The sequence below is a fragment of the Carassius auratus genome, chromosome 15 (assembly GCF_003368295.1).
Source record: "Carassius auratus strain Wakin chromosome 15, ASM336829v1, whole genome shotgun sequence".
In the NCBI taxonomy this organism is placed as follows: domain Eukaryota; kingdom Metazoa; phylum Chordata; class Actinopteri; order Cypriniformes; family Cyprinidae; genus Carassius; species Carassius auratus.
In genome coordinates this window covers 17885734-17909858 of record NC_039257.1, presented here as the reverse complement: position 1 = coordinate 17909858, position 24125 = coordinate 17885734, and the positions used below count along the sequence as shown (strand labels likewise).

At 37.7% G+C, this 24125-nt stretch overlaps 1 protein-coding gene across 1 annotated transcript; it reads left to right on the top strand.

Annotated features, from left to right (window-relative positions):
• The first annotated feature begins 80 nt into the window (after nt 1–80).
• Nucleotides 81–5911, top strand: LOC113115286 (rho-related GTP-binding protein RhoU-like). The gene is made up of 3 exons (XM_026282752.1): nt 81–504; nt 2127–2185; nt 3805–5911. The coding sequence occupies exons 1-3, from the start codon at nt 240–242 to the stop codon at nt 4258–4260; spliced, it is 780 nt and encodes a 259-aa protein (XP_026138537.1). The 5' UTR covers nt 81–239; the 3' UTR covers nt 4261–5911.
• Nucleotides 5912–24125: the final 18214 nt, after the last annotated feature.

Below are 24125 nucleotides of genomic sequence, written 5' to 3'. Positions count from 1 at the left end.
GTCAAGCGTTATGAATATGCTAAAGAAGCCACATGAAGAGGGAGGAGCTAGGCAAATAAAGGCTGAGTATAAAAGCTGTCTCTCTCACTCCTCACCCAGCTGTTGTAGAGTCTGTAGTGTTCTGTGGAGCTTCTGAGAGTTTGGAGCTTATGAAATTGACGCTTTACGCGCACTGCACCGGATCAAGCGCGTTCACGCAGCGCTCATAGCGCACAGTCGTTTTTAGAGAGCTCTTATTGATGGTTTTTTCCTGGGTCACTCCATTAGGAGTGCGGTCCACCTGCGGTCCCGTCGAGCAGCGCGTCATGGATTACAGTCACCTGATGGCGCCTCCGGTGCCGCCGCACAAACCCAGATCCCCGCGCCCCGCGCACTGCCAGGGCCGCCTGCTGAAGTGCGTGTTTCTCGGGGACGGGGCTGTCGGGAAAACCAGCCTGATTGTCAGCTACACGACCAACGGTTATCCAACAAAATACGTCCCGACAGCGTTTGACGATTTCTCAGGTGAGCCTTTAGACTCGTAATTGTGCGTTGTTGCGCATCAGTTGCAAACAAATGCACGAGCTTTTAACAGAAACAGCTTCACTATTCCAGCAATTTTGTCAGTGACCATTAGGTCATTAAAAATACATATACACACAGTTTATGCGGTGTAGGTTGAACAGTATCAAAAATCAATGAACTGTAATATGTATGATAATATGTATATGTAATGATATGTTTGACTGTAATATGTATGTTAAACTCATAACAGATATAATATGGAAGCAAGAAATATTTGACCATCAAGTGCAAGTGCAAAATTCGATTATCGATTTTATTAGTTTTCAAAAATATTATAAAAAGTTGTGAAAGCAGCTGTGAAACACGAGAGAGGTTTCTTGAAAGCTGATTTGTAGTGCCAATTTACTGCACAATCTTTTATGTTTCCTGATATTAGATCTGAACAGATCCCAAAGCAGTGCTTTTGTAGTACTATAACATCATTTTCCACCAGAGTAGGGTTTCACAATTTATGAATGGACTTCAAACAAGAAGCATTCAGTGGTCAGATCCCACAAGCACGTCTTTGTAATTAGGAAGCCCTTGCACAATAATGTCTGACCTGAGAATCTGGCCCATAAACTTGGGTCCGCTTGTTTCAATGTGTGATCAGATATGGTTTGCTGGAGCCCGTGATGATGTCACTCTCACTCTCCTGGAACCAGATCAGAAATCTCTGCAGTTAGAGATGAGAGCAATTATGCAATTCAACAGGTGGCTCTTTGAGGGGGAAGAGGGCTGAATTAAAGGCAGATCATATGACAGGGATTTGGAGACAATTCCACAGTATAGGCGCCTGACGCGCAGAACGCTTTGATGTGACACACCATCAGCAGGACCTCGGTGTTACTGTGTTTCATCAGATGACTTTACTGTGCCATGTTGGGGAAAAAAAACATGCTGATGGGATTTAACAGCATGTACAGTCCTTCAAAACATGCAAAGTGTGAGATGCTGAGCTGTTTGTGTGCTGCAGGAACCCAAATTATATCTGAGCTGTTGAATATGTGCATGAGGGTGTATAAAATATAATAAGAATAAGGAACATTAATTGTTATTCTATAATAAGAAGGCTATTGAGAATATTTTTTATATTATTATTATTATTATTATTATTATTATTATTAAAGAGCCTTTGTTAAATTAAGATTGTTACATTACAGACTGTTATTTGAAAATAATAATAATAATAATTCTATTATTATTAGAGACTTTTGAGATTTTATTGATAAAAATCGATATAAAATATATTTATTAACGTAATCTAAAGAAATTGTATATAAAGTATATGCATGTGTGTGTATTTTATCTATCTATCTATCTATCTATCTATCTATCTATCTATCTATATATCTATATATATATATATATATATATATATATATATATATATATATTGTGTGTATTTACTTCATATATGAGATATAAAGTTGATAATGTATATATACTCTTTTCTTCAAGTCTGTAAAGTCTTAAAGTGGTGCAGTTGTGTTTGTTCACTGTGTCAGGTGACTAAATGGAAAGATGGGCGTGTGTTGGTGGTAAAATGACTCATCCTTTCCCTTTTTTTTGTTTCTTTCCAGCGGTCGTACAGGTGGATGGACAGCCAGTGAGACTGCAGCTCTGTGACACTGCAGGACAGGTAAGAGCTCCACCTGCATCCGAGTCTCGTACCTCAACTATCCCATGCGTTACGCACCCCAGAGGAACATCAAATAACTAGATCTTGTTATTCGGGGTTGGTGTTTCTGTCACTCTCTGGAACCAGGATTTGGAAATTGGATGACAAAGTGATTGCACAACAAAAACGTAGCAATTAGAAGAACTCGGCGGGGACGCCATACTGTGAGGAAATTGTAAAGAGAGCGAAAAGAACAATCCTCAAGCTATTGGCACTCCAGTTTTTGGATCTCCCTCTTAGTTCCTGAGCCATGCAGGCTTAGGCAGGGTTCTATTTTGTCCAGTGGTTTTGCCTCCAAGTGATGTTTTTGTGATGCCAAAAAATGTTTTCAGCACTGATTATTTTCAATCTGCAGTTGTGTAACTACCGTCACATATCACTGAAAATAATTCAAAAAGCCCCCTGGCTGTACATTCATTCTGCTTTCCACACTGGAATATCATATTGTTTTGTCGAAGGGTTTTGTGTAAGGCTTTGAACCTCAGAAACGGACACTCCTTTGTCATGCATTAAATGAGTTAACAAATAAATGACTCTGCCCTCTTAGTACATAACCTATTAATCCCTTTACACAGCCATGCAGAGGCAAGCTCAGGCAAACACGGGAAGATAAGGATTCAGTTTCCCAGGCTTTCATTTAGATTTCAAAGAGAAAGAACAAATGCACTTTGCCCAATACAGAGAAACAAAGGCTAGCATGACAAAAGACTTTTTCTTTCAGTTTGGATGTACTTCCATTAATGTTGTGCAGGTGTCCATGTCAACAAAAGAAAACAGTCTTTTGCAAATAAAGTCAATCAGGCGATGTCTGTGCGTCAGTAAGTTGACGTCTATGTACTTTTAAGTGCTTTATTTTATTTGAGTGATAATTGGAGGGCTGGGTAATATGACTAGTATTTACATGCATTCAAATCATAATGGTTGCACTAAAGAAAATGAAAAATAGATTCAACAAATTCATGTGCATTTAATGTGTGATTTGTGGTTACTTAGTTAAATATATAAAAGCAAATGTAACAAAATATATGAAAGATATTTGAAAACATTTAAATATGATAACATTTCAGCCGCTGTTTATTTATTTACAGCATTGTATATTTATTAGCAGTATAGGTTTACCTTCTTTGTTTTCATGTTTCACATTTGATCCGAATCCTAGCATTTAGTAATGAGAAATAGATGTAGCGTAGACATTGAAAAGGTTTGGCTTCTTATCTGTCGAGCTTAATTGGTGTTTTCAAAGTTTTCGCGAGGCCCTGCTCTCCAAAAGCTCAGCAGATTTATACTTTCGATTCATTTGTACAGCACAAACGGGAACGGGGTGTGCCAGAGTTGAAAACTTTGGCCGAGTTTCTAAGATTAAAGCGTGTGCCACATGTAATGTTCTTTGCGAGCGCCAACCTATAACTTCACTTAATTGCTTCAGGGAATTATAAAACACCCCAAGAACTAGTTAAAGGATTTTATTATTTCAAATAACAATTTGGAATCCCGCAAATGATTTTTGAGAGAGCCCTTGTGTTACAAAACCCTCTAAACATCAGTAATGAGACGCTTTCCTTTTTCTCTCTCTACCTCAGGATGAATTCGATAAGTTGCGTCACTTCTGCTACACGCGGACTGACGTACTCCTCCTGTGCTTCAGCGTCGTTAGTCCCACTTCCTTCCAGAACATCGGTGAAAAATGGGTGCCAGAGATCCGACGCCGTTGTCCGCTCACCCCTGTGCTGTTGGTGGGCACCCAGTGCGACCTACGGCAGGACGTCAAGGTCCTCATCGAACTGGCACGGCACCGAGAGCGACCCATCCTGGAAGAGGACGCCCGCGCCCTGGCAGACAAAATGGGAGCGGTAGCCTACATAGAATGCTCCTCTCTCACACAGAAAAACCTTAAGGAGGTGTTTGACGCCGCCATCTCCGTCGGGCTCCGACACTCCGATCGAAGATCCAGACGAGAGAGGAAGGTCCACAGTACTGCTGATAAAATGAAAATGCTCTCGAAGTCGTGGTGGAAGAAATACATCTGCATACAGTAGCCAAGATCAAACCCATCTTCTGAGACACGGACAATGTGATGGACTCTTGTTTAGCGTCACGCTGCTCAACAAAGGACGGTTTTGCTACTGTAAGGATGATGTGAATGGTTGCAAAAGGTGCAACTAGCTTCCCAAAATAACCTTTGCAGGGCAGTTGCTAAAAGTCACAGGGCTCGGGATAAAGATTTTCTTCTACAGTAGATGTAGAGGAAATTATCTGCTATGTTTACATCCATGTGTTTTCATGCAAATCTGGGATATAGCATAAACACGAAATGGAAATTGCATACAAAAAAAAAACATGCATTAAGCTACAATGGAAATACATTTGCAAATAAATACCTGGTTGCGCAAACAAAACTCAAGTGCCTCAACATAGCCAGTGACTGGGTCACTTATTTTTATTGTATACCATCAAAATCATATTATGTGGGAATTTTCTTTTTTCCTTTATGCCAGTTTCCCAGGAATTGACTGTTTTGTTCTCTGGAACACATGAAATGGAAACGGTACTTTATTCGCAAATGTTTCATGCAATATTCCAGTCTAATTTGCAAGTTTAAATGCAAACATAGCTACTAAGACTCTTCGTCACAAAGCTTAGGATGACATTTTCAGTTGTTCTCCGATAAACAATGCTGACTGTACAGAATGAACACTTGAAATAGCTCAACTGGATAGTGAAGAAAACTGTTGACCTCTTCCAAAGCAAAAACCCTCTGATTATGGTTTTAAAAATCAACTAAAGCTTTTTTTTTTATAACCAAATACATTGGTACAGTTTCTATTTATTTACCCATGTCTTCTACCTTATGAATGCATGTACGAACATTATGCAGCCACATGTTAATAATGCTAGCATGCTAACACTGGTGATTAAGCCTCCTTTCTGAAGTCACAAAGGCAGTCCTGTGGCTCTCTATGCCCACTCCAAGTAGTCCTTTCTATCCCTTTATGCTGAAGTGTTCAGTCTGTAAATGAACCTTCTTGTAACTGTAGTCTACCTTATGATTGTTTGGAGTACAGTATAACTGCGTCTTCTGTACTGGTTAACACAGCCTTGAAATGGATGGTGTTCAGTGAACTCTTGTTTACTCTTAGTCACACAAAGGTGGACCTGTTAACCATAAAACATCACCTTTGCATGCCATACAGTGCATTGCACTTGTGATCTCTGGTTAACCCCTATTGCAGTCTTTATATTCAACTTGATCAACACATGGTACAAAGTTCTTTGGCTATGTGTCCTCCTGTTTAACCAGCAATGATGGAGATGATCAGCCAATGAGATGTTCAGTTTGCTTCTCATTATTCAGAAGCCCAGTCAGAGTCATTCAGTCAGAGATCGGCAACACAACTTTGTATTTTATTTTTATTTTTCTTTAAGCTAAACCATGGCCTTAAGCGGTTGGTCACTGTTGTGCTCTATACATGTATACATCAGAAAGTGGCCTCTGTTCTTTATGTACTTTATCGCCGCCACAATAACACTATCAGGGTAATCTACTTTTAGATTTGTACATTTTATGATTGCATTTTAATTTATCTTACTCTATAAACACTCCTGTTTATGGTACGGTGTGCATGAGTGTTTTGGTTGCTGACTGCTATCCATGTTTTTCAAGGAAAATAAATGTGACATTAATTAAAACCTGAATGTGTTTCTTTCAGACGTTTCGTGCATTACAGTTAACATTCAATGAAATCACCTACAACAGCACTATTTATGACTGGGAGCATACTGAAGTACATACAAAAGACATGTGGGGGAGTCGTGGCCTAGTGGTAAGAGAGTTTGACTCCTAACCTTAGGGTTGTGGGTTCGAATCTCGGGCTGGCAATAACATGAGTATTGGTCAACATACTTGGCTGAATGTCACGTAATTTCACTACTAGGTCAGTTTTGCTTTCATGCTGACTTTAACATGCAATACCTCAGTGATAGCTTTGTTAGCATAAACTGTATCTGGTAAGCGCATGTTTGTTGCAAAGAGACCACTGGAAACCATCTTAAAAGAATGGATTCACAAAGTATTGAGAACAGTTTTTTGATCTTTAAAGGAACATTTGAATCATTAACATGTTAGCTTTTCCAAGTGAAATTCAAAAAGACTGATTGCACTTCCTAACAGGATGTCGTCAGAGCAGTAACTCTCATGCTATCCAACCAAATTACATGCCAAATAGCTAAGCAACACAAAGTAAATCGCTAAACCTGCACATAGCACATTCTAAATTTTGTGAAAAACTAGAAAACAAGGGGGGAAAAACATAAGGAACTTAAGTCTTTTTGCTATAGTAATGCTCTATTCGTAATGTATTGTGAGGAACATTAAATGTTCTATGCAAAAATAAATGTAGGTTTTGTATTGTAAAAACTTTGTAATCTGACAATATTAGCTAGCTAGTATTGGAAGGTGAAGTTAATACAGTTTCAAAAAAAAGTGCATTAACATTAAGTAGGTGTAATTTGCACTATTAAGAACATTTTTTAAACGAATCATTGGATTGTTAAAATCCCAGTGCTAAAAGTTGCAGTTTATTCTAATTCCAATGTTTGTTACTATTATTTGACTATTAAAATTACTAGGTTGAATATTGATTATTTTAGAGTTAGTGTCTTTGGGTTTTGCTGTTGTTTGACCTACTGTAAACTGTTATACATAACAGGATTATTTGAGCTGGAAGACTTTACTAGTGCAGGTCACTGGGCCACATGAAAATAAGAATACTTGCATGGATACAATTCTTTTTATAATTATGTCTGCAACAGTTTTACTGTAACCCATCATTAAAAAGCTTTGTTTTGTCTCACAGAAAAGCCAACTGCACAGACAACAGTTTCAGTGAATGCAGTCTATACCTAACTTAGCATAACTAGCATTTCACTCGGAAACAACAACCAGTTCTCTCAAACCATAATGTGTACTTTTACAACGCAAGATCTGATATGGTAGCGCTCAGACGGTGGTTGTGGTTGGACGAAGATATCACAGTTAGCACATTCCACACATCCTAAAAGAAAAAAGAGGATTTTCAATAAATGTCCCTTAAGGACTGTCTACGTTGAGTGTGGTCAGAAAGGAACAGCACATTTCATAATCATCTCTGACTGAAAAAAGTTGTCATGTTGTGGTTGAAATCATCAACCACAACATGAGATTTTAAACAACAACTTTCGCAAGAGTCTTAAAATGAAAAAAGGCAGACCCGAATGCAGATCATGTGACCTTAGTGTGACCAATGCTTGGTCAATCGTCTTTCACACATCTTATGTAATTTCTGGGAACATTTAGGTGAATGCCTGAACTTTGACATATCGTACATAATGGACTTTGGTAATGAGTTATGACGACTTGACGTCATGGTTATAATCCGTCACTGTGATCACAATGAAAGTAATATGGTTCCAGAGATGGCAGGAGTTTAAGAGCAAATTGGCACAAATCTTTTCTGCCTGTTGATGGGATTTGTTCTGGAATATGTGTGTAATTGCGCACAGCCTGAGCTCTCTTGTGATGTGTGTGTGACGCAATATGAAGGCTGATAGGATTAAATCCACCAGCAGTGTGGTCTCATTTGAAGCACTGGTACTGACACAAATCTGCTTTTAATGTACGTCTGGAGGCTTGAGGGAGCACAATTAAATCTCATTACAAACAAAGTGATGGTTTCTAGATCCCACAATGTTGGTTTCTTAAGGCCAACCCATTTCCTGCCATAATTAGTGGTGTTCGAAAGGCAAGCATCATTATTAGAATCACTCATATTTAGAACAAAATTGTTTAATGAAATGGACTAAAATGTAATACATTTATGTCATCGTTTACTTGACTTTGATGTCGTTCCAAACCTTTGTAACTATCTGCAGTGGAGGGTGAAATGCTATTTTCATTAAATGAAAGTAAATGGTGACCAAGACTTTCAACCTTCAAAGGTTTTAAATGGTTTATAAAGAACTGCTTGACTTCGCTTAAGCACAGCATTTTTAGAATAGAGTGTCAACGATCAACAATGGTGAAATTTGTCCATCTACTGTAGCACGCAACGCAATGCAAAAATCATCAGCAGGTGGTCATTTTTGCATTCAAAAGGGCAGTGGCATGAAAAACCACCTGGATATGTACTTTCAATAATTTCAACTACTTTCAGCAACACAAGAAACTGTAGAAGACATTAGATGTTCACACACGGGTCAAATGCTTCTGTCCATTGCATGTTACATCAATGGAAATATAGTGCAGTGAAATGCAAAAGTTTAAGACGCAGGGCACTGCAATGTTTTTTTTTTTTTTGTCTAACTTCTTTTAACTTGAGAGCTGCATGTTTACAATGCAATGCCATGTGTGAGACACAAGTGTAGCAACATTTGAAATTAGGAATGCAAAAATGTGCTTTATGACATCAAATGGCGTAAGTTTTTGTGTTCTGTAACCAGCTGAAATGTGCAACATTGAAATATATATATTCAAAGCACACAAAATATAGAATAGCATCTTAAATAGTGAAGAATAAATAGGTACTTACAATCAGTATAGAACTATAAGGGATAGTTCTCCCACACTATTTTTGACGCCATTCATTTTCACAATTTGTACCAAAATAAATTAATAAATAATAATAACAATCACATTCACTCACATTTTCCTAAAAAATCGGGTTATTTAAATCTGTCATCATGTTTGCGATGGTTTGAAACGGAGCCAGACTTGAGCGTTTTTGTAATGACTAAATGTTGATTGTTTGATAACCCTGATAAATTGCTTCATAGTTTCACTGGCAGGAGCTTTTGAATCCCTGCCATATACAAGAGGCGATAAAAACCCATCAGTCTCTGGCACACAGACTGCAGGCACAATGTGATCAGGCTGTGTTTCCCTGTCTTTTGACACCGTGGCTGGAGGGAGTGACACACTTAACTTGCATATAGTCAAATGATCAGTGCCACTGCGAGGAACCTCAATGATGTTTCTCTGAAAAAATAAATAATACATAAATAAATAAATCTCTCTCTTTTTTCAAATAATTCTGTACTATAAAGATATACTTCTGTAAATACAATATATGAATACAATTTTTGTTTCTGAAGAAAATATGGGTGTAGTTTGCCGGAACAAAAATTGTCACCACAGTGCATGGGTAGTTTCCAGAGTATTTCTGTGTTGTTACTTCAGTGTACACTGTAAAAACAAAAAACAAAGGCGAGGACACTTGAGTTGAGAAAAGTCGAGAAAACTCAAAAATTACTAATATTTTTGCTATATTTGCTAATAGCTATAACTTCACAATAATATTCCATATGATCACATTACACAAGATATTATTAAAATCAAAAGTTGTATCTGTTATTATTATTACTTGAGTTGACATGAACTGACAATGGATGTAGTACTTTAAATAAAGATCAAAAAATATTGTAGCAAATATATTACTGTCCTATTATATCCAATTATATATATATATATATATATATATATATATATATATATATATATATATATATATATATATATATATATATATATATATATATATAATTGGATATAATAGGACAGTCATTCTTTAAACACAAAATCTTCTCTCTTTTAATCATTTATTTAGTTTATATGAAGGATTTTCTGAGAGTTTCTTCCTCCTGAAACTCCAAAGAAGTTACTTATGAAATTGTCCGCCATATGTTTCTTGGTAGAAACATCTAATTTGGAAAAGGCAAATATAAAATATTCTAGGTATAGATATTAAAGCGATTACATTGTTTTCCCCCTTCTAGATAACATTCATCAAAGCCTTATCCTTATCCTATCTGGCTCGATGGAAACATGGTTTAGTTAATATTCAATGACCTACTGATTTTATTTCTTCTTGCGTCATTCTGTTCTCTCTCTCTCAGTCAGTTTTGTTGGTGTTCCTCCATTGTTGAATGTCTCTAGGCTTCTCTTTGATCTCCCACATGATGACTGATAGCACCTCAGCCCCTGCAAAGTTCCCGATGCCCTCGAGACGTTCTCCTCTGTTTGTGAATCAGATAGTCAGGCAACAGGACTGCCTTTGTTGCACAAACCAAACTATTGATCATGTGTTGGTGTATTCTGAAATGCGCAAGCTAAACATTGACCAGCCGCAAGTCCATTCCTTATCATCACCAGGAGTGTGCTGTCATGTGCTGGTTTATTCACAAAAGATATAGGCCATGCTAAACTGATGAAAGAGTTACTCGGGATCTTGCACTTTCAGTGAATCACTGGGGATCTGCCAGCCAGGTTTGAATGAGGTCAAACCTACACTTCACTGAAAAAATGGTCTGGCATAAATATAACCATTAAAACTACACTTTCTTATCTCTTAATGGGGTTCTCCCAGAAATTAAAGTAAGAGATCCCATGCTAGATGTTTTGGGTACTGTGAGACAAATACCATCATTGCGAGTGGGTGAGGAACTCTGTGTCCTTGGCGCTGAATAACCCTCTTAAACGCAGGATTAGCCGTTCTGGATCAGAACCCAGCAGGATGGTTTATGACATGCTCAGAATGGAGTGGGCTTTTTGTTATGTCTCCCTATGTGCGGCTCTTCATGCTGTTCTCAGAAACTGGGATTTATCTGTTTGTGAGATAACATGTAGAACTGCTTGACTTTACTCTTCACATCGCAACAAGACGCAGATAAAACAAACTGTACAAACTTGTAACCTTAGTGAAGTCCTTATTATTTAAATATCAAATATTCTTAACTCATTGCATTTACACTAAAGGGGTCATATAACGTGATTTCAGTTTTTCCATCTTCTCTGGAGTGTCTCAAGCTCTTGGTGCACAAAACAGATCTGTAAAGTTGCAAAGACTAAAGTCTCAAATCCAAAGAGATATTCTTAATAAAAGTTAAGACTTGTCCAAACCCTCCTGAATTGGCTCGTTTAAACTGTGTAAAATGCGTAAAAACGCAATATAATTAATTATAATCGGTAACTTTGTCCCCACTGGATGCAACAAATGCCTAGTTTGTAATGGGTTTTATTGTTTTTGTCTGGTCGTGCCGGGAGACATGACATGACAGTGTTAAGGGGCGTAACATTTCCATCACACGCTTGAGGCATTCAGCCAATCACAATGCACTGGATAGCTGGCCAATCAGTGTACACCTCGCTTTTCAGAACGATGAGCTTTCTAAAAATCGACGCGTTTCAGAAAGGCGGGGAATAGAGGAGCAACATCAATGTACATTAATGTACATCTGGCTCGGCTCTGTGTTCATCTTCAGTTCTCTCTTGACAGCAGTTAAGTCATTGTACTGTTTGAGTGCATGCATTGCTCCGGGATATTGGTTTTTTTTAACTCAGAGGGAGTGTCAGCCACATTAAAAAAAGTTAACAGCTTAAGTCAGTTGTGGATTAATGCGTATTGCAGACGCAAACCGTTTCGAACGATTCAGTTCAATTTGGTGAACTGGTTCAAAAAGATCCGGTTACATCGAATGATTCGTTCACGAACCGGATATCACAAACTGCTTTGTTTTGAACTCTCTCACAACAGACACGGAAGAGAAGACAATGCTGAATAAAGTCGTAGTTTTTGCTATTTTTGGACCAAAATGTATTTTCGATGCTTCAAAAAATTCTAACTGACCCTCTGATGTCACATGGACTACTTTGATGATGTTTTTCTTACCTTTCTGCACATGGACAGTATACTGTACACACAGTTTCAATCGAGGGACTGAGAGCTCTCGGACTAAATCTAAAATATCTTAAACTGTGTTTAGAAGATGAACGGAGGTCTTTCGGGTTTGGAACGACATGAGGGTGAGTTATTCATGACTTTAATTTAGATTTTTGGGTGAACTAACCCTTGAAAGAAAAAAACCCTTTTCACAAAACTTTTGAGTTTTGTTATAAACCTAGTATAATTAATAGAAAAAAAAAAATTTTTATGTATTTTTTTATAAATAGGGACAGAAACATTGGTTGACTAGATCTGATGTTTTTCATTCACAGATTTTGGTTGAATTTGAAAATATCTTCAATATTGCAGCTTCCTATTTCTCAGTATGATGATCTAATGCATGAGCTACAAATGAAGCACAAAGGTTCTTCCTTGTCTTTTGATGTTAATGGGCTTGTCCCTCTGTAAGCAGTCTAATTGGCCATAGCCAGCCGCTCAGGTATGCAGTGAACTCACACAGAGGCCTTGTTTGCTCATTTAGGTCAAATGCTAAGTGAACTGTGGTGGTGATTGATGAGGAAATCAATCCATGGCTGTTAAGTCCAATTGTGCTTCTGTGTGTATATAATGTCTCCGTCACGATGCTGTCCAACATGTTTCTGTGGTAGCATGCATCGCCCCTCAAATGAGCCCACTAATCGTTTCCACTTTCAGCCTTTTATAGCTGCGGAAGCCATTAGTGCTGTCTGCTTGAGGCTCAGCAGTCTCACTAGAAGTCAGTGGCTAGTGACCCAGGTCTATAACCAGTGTCCTTGCCTTTTAAAACTTAAGAGAGAGGGGCGCTAACCTTTAACCTGCCTGCCTCACCTCCCACGACCAGAGCTCCCCCTGCTCCGGGACAGGATGTGCCCTCACCGGTAGCATGGTTGGAGGCCCTTGGACAGAGACACTGTCCAGACAGCATGTCTGCTTTAAACATAAAGACTTTGTTAGGGAAAAGTGAAGGTTTGGAGAGGGTGTTTATGTTTACAGGGTTGGTTAATAAACCTGCTAGAATGAATAAAAGATGTGTGAAGACGAAAAGATCTACTAAACTATTAATTACAAATTCTATAAGTGATGAAAAGAAATTACAAACTAAAACTGACAGCTGTAATTGCCAGAATACTGTACAAAATACAGTAAAATTTAGTAAAATTACAGTAAAATCTTAGTTTACAAAGTGTAAAAAGAAAAAAATATAAAATAAAAAAGTGAATCCAACAACTTTTACTTCCAAAAACTGTACATTAGATTGATCAACAGTTTTTCACAGTAATGCATAACAATTAACAGGTTTAACTATAAATGTTTTAGTCTTTTGCTATTAAATTCAAATTATTTTTAGTACTTCAAGTTAAGATAAAATAAAATATTAAATAATGCATTGGCAATTAGCTGATATAAAATAAGTTTAGGATTGTTATATTTTATTTTATATCTGTTTATATTTATTCTACAATCATACATTTCAGTTTATATTTATTTTATAATCAGTTTATTTAAGTGATGAATTATTCAAATTAAAATGAAAGTATTATGAAAGTATCAAATGAAAGTATTCAAATTAGTTTTTGTTAACAATTATCAGATTAAAGAAAAAAAAATAGAAAAAGAAAGGGTATTTAATAGTGTGGCAAAATATGACTGCTTCACTATTTCTTAATATGTGAAAAACGTTTGTCAATTTAAAGTCATGGCAAATAAGTCTCTCAAAATATCATATACACAATATAAGGTTAGTTCAGGTTGTAAAATTTTAAATGTCAAGTAGTGCAACTCTACAGAAACATAATAAGATTTTTTAATAAACAAATCATTATTAAAAACAGAAGTTGGCTTAGTGAATATATTTAATCTACTTTTAATCTAGAGTGTATGATTTGATATTGATTTTTTTGATAGCATAATTCCTGTACTTCCATTAAAAGCACTTCATAATTTTGATAACTTATCTAAACTGCAAAATATAAGAAAAGTATATATAAATATATATGCCTAATTGTTGTGTAACTGCTGTACATTTTTGAAACGATGTTCTGTCAAACGTTTAGTTTCTGGTTAGGATGGATAGAGCAGATGAACACAGTTTGTATTATTGTTCTGCTGTCTCTTGTCCCAGTGTCTCAGTCTCTCCCCTGCTCATGAACCCTCCCACGTTCAGTTTCGGCCTTTGAATGCTGCTAGTCATTGCCAGTACAGAACATATGAACAAAATCCCTTGTACTTCTTGTTTGTCCATTACGCAACTCGTCGATGTGAATCCATACAATTCATTTGCTTTTAACTGCTCTCTTCTCTGACTGTTGACAGAGACATTAGTGCAGAGAGAAAGAGAACATTTCCATTCCAAGAGTGGGTGTGTGTTTACATCAAAGAGCTCTTCACTGCTTTGTGCTCAGTGCTCTGAATGTCCTTTTTTATTACATTTTCAATTTGCTATACATACAGCATTCTTTAAAGGGTTCCTAGTAAAAAAAATCAGTCATTTTAGTTTTACAGTATAATGCCTTGAAATATTTTTGTGCTTATGTCTTCTATAATGTGCAACACATACAACAATATATAATAAAAAGGAATCAATGATTTTTTTTGTAAGGATCTGCAGAGCAGTAGATGTTGCATACAGTCAGTAACAGCTCAAGAATTGGTGGACCATCCTTTTTTTCTTTATTTATAGTTTATCTAATATTAAAGGAAAAAATGCTTTTTATAAGTTATAGAATCTAGAGCCAGTGACCCGTCACCCCGCATGGTAACTGTGGTGACGGGACATGACATCTCCGATTTCTTTGATTTTATTTGATTATAAAGATTCAATTCTACATTCTTTAAATGCATTCTCGGGATTATTTAAATGCTTCCCCTAAATTCTTTAAATGCTTAGTCAGGGGGCAAATTACACCACCCTTTATAGTTAGAGAACCATAGGTAAATAAATTAATAAAAACCTTTTGTCCATTGTTAGATGCTAGTTTAATGATGCTATGGCATGACATGGCATACGTTAAAATCTATGTAAGCTAAGTTTTAAAAAAATAGTTTTAAGAGTATTATGTTGGTATAAGGCTAACATTTTGTCCCACCAGGGGCATAGCCATAATTTCAGAAGTGAGAGAAATGTCAAATATAATCGTTTTATGTATTTAGCCTATATATTATCATAATTACTATAATTGAAATTTTTTTTATTTATTTTTTTACAAAGAATTCTTTTCTTTTTTTATTACTTTTATTTTGCTGTAAGAAATCAAATATTAGCTGTGAGCTGGACATTAATCAATCATTTGTAATCAATATTTTTTTCCTAATGGCAATTTTATGATTGTTTAATTATCTACATTTAATTAGCAATTATTTCAATTTTCTGCACAGAATAAGGTAGAAAATATACTTTTATAAGTTTCTGTACTGTAATAAATTATATCAATTAGCACTGCATCATTCATAAATTGTATTTATATATTGTGTTTTTTTTTTAACGTTTCATCAGTTCATTCTGCTTTTATTCAATTTAGCTGCAGATATAGCCTGGCACATCTATGAGAGTGAGATCACTTCTCTTTCAGTGTGAAAACTTCTTTATCTAAATATTACCGAATAAAATGCTTATAGTAGCTATTTAACTTCTCCTCTCCATCAGCCAATGATGATTCTGAGAGAAAATGACCCAATGTGTTTTTGCTAAAGCAACAAACACTACTTTCATGCATCTGATTATCAGATAAACCTTGCGCTCTTATTTCAAGGTCATTGTTAATGCTGTATTTATTTTAACAGTTTCCTTCGTACATTTGGTTCATCAGCATTGTTAAAGGGATACTCCACCATGTTTTCATATTAAACTATGTTTTTTCCCTTAACTAAGACGAGTTGATACATACCTCTCTCATCTCAGTGCATGCACTCAATCGCTTTGGCGTGCGGTCACACTAAAAAGCAGAGAAGCTACCAAACACCTCCACGTTTTCCCTATTTAAGCACTTCGTCTTGGTGCAGTAATATCTTCACTCGTAAAAAATCCTCTCACCGGCCCCCGCTCCCTCTAGTGAAGATATTACTGCGCCAAGACGAAGTGCTTACAAGCACTTGCCATGGTATTCCGCCACACAATATAGTTATCCATTTTACACGCTTAGAAAAGCGCAACGTTTTGTTTTGTGTTACCGTCCTAGGTCGAGTTACACTACGCAAGTAACTGTATTTAAATAGGGAAAACTTGGAGGAGTTTGGTAGCTTCTCTGCTTGGCCCATATTGAATGAATGCTAAGCTAAGTGCTTTCAAAGTGTAACCGCGCCAAAGCGATTGAGTGCACGCACTGAGACGAGAGAGGTATGTATCAACTCGTCTTAGTTAAGGGAAAAACATAGTTTAATATGAAAACACGGTGGAGTATCCCTTTAAAACAGATTTATCATGGCATGACAAACTACAGAAAAGTAAAACTACTTCACTTGAGTATAACTGGCCAAGAGTCCAGAGGAGAGATCACATATAAGTTGCATCAAAGACGAACGGAGCGTGAGCACAATCCTGTGACAGTCTTAGGCGGTAACAGTGGAGCGTGTGAAGGAGAGATTAGAGCCACTATTTGTAATGTGTATATATTTTGAAAGCATTAAATCGCTATAGAAATCGCGATTCATTGGATTCTTAGCAATTTACATCGATAACTCTCAGAGATCGGCGATTCATTTTTCAAAAATCATGTTTCAAGATCGATGCATATGATTCAGCAGTGTTTGTAATCGATGCATCGAGAAAATGAGTGAATCGTTACATCCCTAGCTAGTTACATACGTAACCGAGATGTTCTTTTTCAGTCGGTCACATCAAGTCACATTGGTGACTGACAAACTAGGATCCCTAACAAAGTGCTATCTTAACCCTTTCCAGAGCCCCTAATAAGCCACCTGGTCCCCTCTGCGGCAACTGGGATGGAATAAAGTACATGCCATACGTCGAAAGAGTCTATTACTGTTGTTCCACTAGATCCATACAATAAGACTTATTGATGACAGTGGGAAAGCATACCCTTTACAGGGATGCTACGGAATCCACATCCTGCCCACAGGGAGGTATCCTGTGGAGATTACACATATGGACTGGGCATTAAGGGCAGTAAAACATATGGAATGTCTCTGAGGTGGCTTCGGCCCAGATAGGAGGGATGCAACACTGGCAAGGACGGCAGTGCAGAGTCTGCCAAGGGAAAGACACAGGCTTAGAGGGTAACCGTACCATGGTAAAATAGACACATGGGATCTCCGTGGGGATCACAACATATGGACACCTAGCCTAGCACAGGGGTCAACCAACTTGAGTACTTACAAGTGCTAGGCCTGACATTGGACGCTCCATCATGTCTGGCTGCTGAGGGCCATGGAGGAACTCCACAGGGTTTACCCTGTGGGGAACTGAACTGAAGAATAAGCACACGTATATGTTCCATGGAGGGGAATGGTGCAGCAACTGAGTCACCGAGCAGTTCCTTTGGTTTTACTGGCTACTCGAGGCCAGTACACAAACGGAAACTGGCTCTACACAAAGGCTATAATACCAAGCAAACATGTTTGGTCTCACCCAGCCCTTAGCCCTACATAAATCTCACAACAAGGCGCCTTGCACCAAAGCCCATAAAGAAGAAACACTACATGTCGGGTGTGCTCTCAACCTGATGGGGCAAGGCACGCCTTGTTTGATATGCCAAGACGATGGCATCCACTATCCAGTGAGCCAGCCTAGCTAGTCCTCCCTAACAGACAAAGAGCTGCCCCTGAGGTCCTAAAGCTCTGGATATAGTACACATTTATGTGTAAAGTGTGAACGGGACAGAGCGAAGCTAGGGCTGGGTCAGCCTTCTCTGAGGGCAGCGCCTGCAGGTTCACCACCTGATCCCTGAAAAGTGTATTGGGAACCTTGGGCACATAACCAGGCCGGGGTCTCAGGATAATGCAGAGTTAGTTGGCTCAAATTCTAGGCACAATTCGTTGACTGAAAATGCATGCAGGTAACTTACCCTCTTGATTGAAGTCAGTGCAGTTTAGAGGATGATTTAGTCTCCTCGCACCACTCAGGAAACTGATGATCAGGTCTTGCTTTCCCAATGACTCACTGCCTACAGAATCATGATGTGTGGTAATTGTGGCCACATATATACATTTATGGTGGAGGGAGACAGCCTTCATTCCAACACCTCCTGGAGGAAGGAAAGCACAGTTCTGTCTTCTGTCTGTCTTCCCAGTGAGAAGAGAATGATTCAACGAATAGGTTCCTGTTAAAATAGATCTTTCCTCAGAGGAATGCACCAGGAAGGGGATGTCGCAAGGACCATAAGTTCCAGGAACCAAGTCCGGCTGGGCCAGTAAGATGCACCTGCTCCTTGTCCTCCCTGACTTTGCACAACGTCTGTGCAAGTAGGCTCACTGGGGGAAACGCAAACTTGCATAGACAGAATCCATTATTGCATTATTTTGAATTATTGACACACTGTTTTCCTAATGAATGTTATTCAGTTGCTTTGATGCAATGTATTTTGTTTAAAGCGTTATATAAATAAAGGCGACTTGACTTGACAGACCAAGGGGCCACCTATGCACCAGTGCATCTGTGCCAAGGGTTCCCCCAGTCGAGAAACAGAGCAGCTTGAAATGGGACATGTCTAGAGAGGCAAACAGGTCTATCTGTGTGGCTCCAAAATGTCTCTATATTAGCTGAATTGCTCGGGGATGGAGTCTCCATTCTCCCAGAAGAGCTTGCTGCCATGAAAGCTTGTTGGATGCATGACTGAGCAGGTCAGGAATGTAAATGATACAAACTGACCTAAGATGCTTCTGACTTCATAGGAGGAGATGGCTGGGCTGAAAGCTTGGTGACAGGTCAGAGTGATCTTCATTCAGCGTGTGAAGTGTTGCCATGCCCATCTCAGGACTCGGCAGTGAAGCCAATGCTGAAGCAGCCTCATATGAAGCAATCTTAGTGGCGTTACTGTGGCTGTGGATGCCATATGCCCCAGGAGCCTCTGAAAATGTTTCAGTGGGGCTGCTGTTATGCACTTGAGAGAATTCAGGTTCGGCATTGACTGAACACTTTCCTCTGTGAGGCGTGCTGTCAGATGGGCTGAGTCCAACGCCAAACCAAGAAAAGAGATCCTCTGCATTGGAGAGAGTTTTCTATTTTCCTAGCTGACCCGAAGTCCCAACTGGCTGAGGTTAATGAGCACCATGTCCCTGTGTTCGCACATCTGCTCCTGGGACTCCCGGGACATCGAGATATTTGAGAATGCAAATGCCCTGTTCTCTCATGGGAACAAGGGCCAAGTCTGCTATCTTTGTAAATACATGGGGCAACAGGGACAGCCCAAAGGGAAGGACCTTGTGCAGAAATGCCCATCCTTCAAATGCAAAGCAGAGAAATGGCCTGTGCCAAGGCAAAATGGAGACATGAAAGTACGCAAATGCTGCAGACCAATCTCTGTGGCGGATGCACTTGAAAATAAGTTTCTGCATCAACATTTTGAATGGTATGTTATGAAGTACAAGATTGGTTGTAAGCCACTGCCTTTCTTGGGTGCAATGAAGTAAGGGATGTAAAACCTCATATCGGCTGGAGGGACTGACTATATCAAGTCCTTCACCAGCAGGTCTGTGAATTCTGCCCCTAAGAAGGAGCATCACTGGTCAGCATGAAAGTGAACTGGATGCCCCTGAACTTTAGGGAACACCGGGTGAACTGAATCACATAGCCAAGTCTGACAGTCCGAATGATCCAGTGAGACAGACTGGGAAGCGCTTGTCAGGTGGTCATCATCTCTCGAATGGCTGTCCCCTCTGGGTTGCCCATTTCGGGGCAGAGAATGGCACTGTCATGGGGGGCTGAGAACCAGCCATGGTCACCCAGAGTTACCAATCAGCCCAGGAAAACATAGCAATCAATTCTGGTTCAGGCTTAGGCAATGCTACTCTCCCCGAAAGAGGCAACGCAGCCGAGTCCTCATCCCAAGACTCCAGCTCACCCTCCAACGCCACAATTGACATCTGGTCATACCGAGGAGCACAGAATGAAATAGTCGGTCCCCCATGAGAAGGACCAGCATGTTCACCAACGAACCACCACTGCAGTGCCATCAAACCAACACCAGTTGAAGAACCCTTTTCCCAGAGCTCTCTTAGACTCATTCAGAATCCTCATCGGATGATAAGCAGAGCAGAACAATAGAACTGCTCGGGTTTCGAAGAAAAAGCTGAATATGCATTGCATCTGCTGCCTACTTATACTCGTGTCATGACGAGCAGGAGCTTGATGCAATTATCGCATGCATATGTGCATTGGCTTGTTTAGTTTACATTCAAAGATGATAGGGCTCTCAGGCGAGATCCCAATTCATTGATCACCAACGTGACACAGAGTGACGACTGAAAGGTAAATAAAGCTAGTGTTGCCATCACTAAATAACTAACTAGCATTTTATTGTATGCAATGTGTCTTTAAGATATTAAGCATTAACTAAACTAGTATAGTACATGGAGGAGGTAAAATTCACCACATAACAAATGGGTACCATAAGATTGTTTTGTTGTTGTTGTTTTTTTTTTTTTTTGTTATTATAGTTGTTTGGTAGTTTGGAGTTGAGCTTCTCTCTCATTATCCAAAACTAAAGATTTTAAGCTGGTCTCATTTGGAGGATTACTTTCTTGTCGTCTTTTCACAGAGAATAACGATCAGGGGGTCATAAGGGTCATGCACAGGGTCAGAGGAGGATAAGTACTGAAGAGAAGTTAGGGGGAGGGAGGGAGATGGACAGAGTTTATCCTATGAAAGAGAAAAGCCTATATACTGAACAGTGAAGGAATGTTTTACTCTGAGGTGTCTTTCTAGGACTGTTTAACTGGTTACTTTTTTCATTACTGACTCTCAGTAAATTCTGTCATGTTGATTTTTGTATTTGTAGATGTTTGTAATGAAAGCATGCAGAGAACACAAGCTAGATGAAACATAAATGTGACTATGCTTTGTAGTGTGTTTAAATCTTGCAATTTTTTTTCATATCTAGGGGCTGATCCATTTTTAAATAATATTACTTTATTTTTTATTTTATTAATCACTTTATTTATTGTTTGTTTGTTTATTTGTTTGTGCATACTCATGGGATATTGACAGAGCCTCTTAACTATGGTAGGTGGTAGACATGATTTCATAAGAAAAACAGTAGCATGGACATTCTTCAAAACTTCTTCTTATTAGTTTCTCTTTAAAAGAAGTGTGTCTCATTGTATGCAAACTTGTAGTGTACTCCAAAGTAGATTAAAAAAAGCTAAAGCTTGCAGATAACATTAATTGGAGAAAAGGCACCTTAAGTGTGCTTAAAGAAGAGTACATTTTGATAAATATAGAAAGTCTACTTAAATGTAATGCCAAATTATTATTTTATTTTATTTAGTTTTTAAGTACATTCTAAACCATTATGTCTTAATAATATTTTGCTTTTTTGCTTTTAGGTAATATTTTGATGTGTTGACTTCTAAAGCACATGATTATAATTTTAACTGTAGTGTGTTATCCAACATTACAATTAAAATAAATATATTTTAAATGTAAAACATTTTATCTTCATCATTACAAATGTGTAATAACAAATATTTTTTTAGAAACTTGACATAGAAGTTTTAGTACAATAAATGCTGATCAGTAAATTTAGCAGTACACTTATAGAAGTACAATAGAAGTAATAAACAAATACTTATAAATATGCACTTAAGTCCTAATTAAGTCAGACAAAATGCAATGTAAAGCTTTAAAATTGCGTTTAATATAAATATAATACATTTTAATTGCTAAAAACAATATTTAGGATATCACATATGTTTTAAAAAGTACTTTAAAAGTATGATAAATTCTACTTCTTTTCACAAAGTGATCCACAAAATAAACTTTCAATTTATGTCAACTTTAAATTGTAAGAAAAAAAAACTGTTTGCTAATTATAGATAATCACAGATGTTTAAAGTCGAACCCTGAACCAAACTTTGTGTGTGTGTGTGCTTTTTTCCTTAAAATATAAACCCAAGCACAAACTGTATGAATATATGTGCCACTTTGTTCTTGAATGTTCAGATCAAAGACTGAATTTGAACTCACTTTGAGTAATGAGTTCACTTTCCTTTAATGTTTCTAATGAGTTCTAGCAGGCGATATTGAAAACATACTAAAGAGAAACAGACCAAATCCTGACATCATGGACTTGAGCAGGAGTAATATTCTCTCCTCATTCAGCTTGATAATTGAGCTCATTAGAGAGGAACTTCCTCATACGTGCACGTCTGGTGACCTTGGCCTCTGCTCTGAAATGTAGAACAGTGCCCTCTTATGAACAAGCGGCCCCTCAGTCAGGAAACGTGCATTAGTATGCATCTCTACTTAAGTATGCACACGAGTGGGCTCACCGATACTCCACGTGACTTCTAACTAAACAATCACTAAGTGTCCTCCTCATCTCCCTCCTCTCAGGTCATCATCGGGTCTGAGCAATTTGACACACATTCTGCTGTTTTAAGATCTAAAGCATTTGAATTTCAAGTACAGCAGGCATTAAGTCAAATGAAAATGGCAGCGTCCTGACAGCAGCTGCTATTAAAAAGGCTCAGGGTGGCCTGATTCCTCCTCCTCCTCCTCCTCCTGGTGCTACTGAGATCTCCAGCTGTCTCTTGGTTTTCTGTGGACACAAACAGAACTGCAACTTTTGCCCTTTATTCTTTCTTTTTCTCTCTCACCTGCCACTTAGTAATATAAAAATAATATTTTTTTTATAATTATTATATTATATTACACTATATATATATATATATATATATATATATATATATATATATATATATATATATATGTGTGTGTGTGTGTGTGTGTGTGTGTGTGTGTGTGTGTGTGTGTGTGTGTGTGTGTTGTTTTGCTGTTGTTTAATGCTTCTTATGAAGTTTGACATGCTTAGTACTAAAATCATATATATATTATATATATTATTACTATATTACTTGTGTATCACTGACAATGCTAATGATAACAAAAAAAAATGTTATACAATATATATATATATCTTATACAAGTTATCTGTTATTACTCATGTATAAAAATGGCATGGCACATGGCTCACAACAACAGTTTAACATAAACAGTTGCCAAAAGTTTAGTTAGCATAAACAAGCTTTCTGTTGATTTGTGGTTTGTTAGGAAAGGACATCATTTGGCCAAAAAACAACTAATTGAAATCTGACAGTGAAAAACATCTAGAAAACTGTGTTTAAAGTTCTAAGCAATGCATATTATGAAACAAAAATTAAGTATTTGTATAAATTTATGGTAGTTTACGAAATATCTTCTCAAAATATATTATAATTTTGACCAATACAATGTATTATTGGTTATTGCTACAAATGTACCCCAGTGACTTAAAGTAAGACTGATTTTGTGGTCCAGGATCACACAGACACACTCACACACACACACACACACACACACACACATATATATATATATATATATATATTATATTTATATATATATATATATATATTATATATATATATATTTTTTTTTTTTTTTTTTTACAAACACAGGGGCAAGTCATGTTCGGCCCTTGAGGAATCTCAAAAATAAATCTCCTAAATCTAGTTCTACATGAAGATGAATGTGGAACGCCAATTGCTTCATAACTTTTTGCATGTCACAGCCTGAGTCGTAAACCCAACAAATCTAAACCCTGTGTTATTTCAATTAAGTAGCTGTCGCCTAACAGATCATTAGCCTCTACCTACACATAATGAAGTTATGATATATGATACACCCATATGATGTGCTTAAAAACTCAGGCAAGGCATTTCACATCTTAATCATTCTTGTGGCTGGTCTGTTCTGCATTCATCTGGTTTTGTCTCCCGGGTGTAATTTTGGTATAGAGTTTGCCCAGGACTGAATACATACAATAGTTAAGCAGATGGCACAACCTTTATTCAAATCTATTTTCTTTCTATTGAAATGGCTGTATCTATGAGCTTAGTTTGAAAAACTAATGGAATGACCCATAAATAGGCACAAATGGAGCCCAGACAGAAGTGTAGACTCCACACACAAACTTTAGACATATGCATGAAAAAACAATGCTCTAGAGATAGAAAGT

Excerpts from the sequence above, each read along its gene's own strand:
- LOC113115286 (XM_026282752.1), top strand. The coding sequence starts at position 240 with ATGGTTTTTTCCTGGGTCACTCCATTAGGAGTGCGGTCCACCTGCGGT. Across the intron at positions 505-2,126 it reads AGCGTTTGACGATTTCTCAG|CGGTCGTACAGGTGGATGGA; the intron begins GTGAGCCTTTAG and ends GTTTCTTTCCAG. Across the intron at positions 2,186-3,804 it reads TCTGTGACACTGCAGGACAG|GATGAATTCGATAAGTTGCG; the intron begins GTAAGAGCTCCA and ends TCTCTACCTCAG.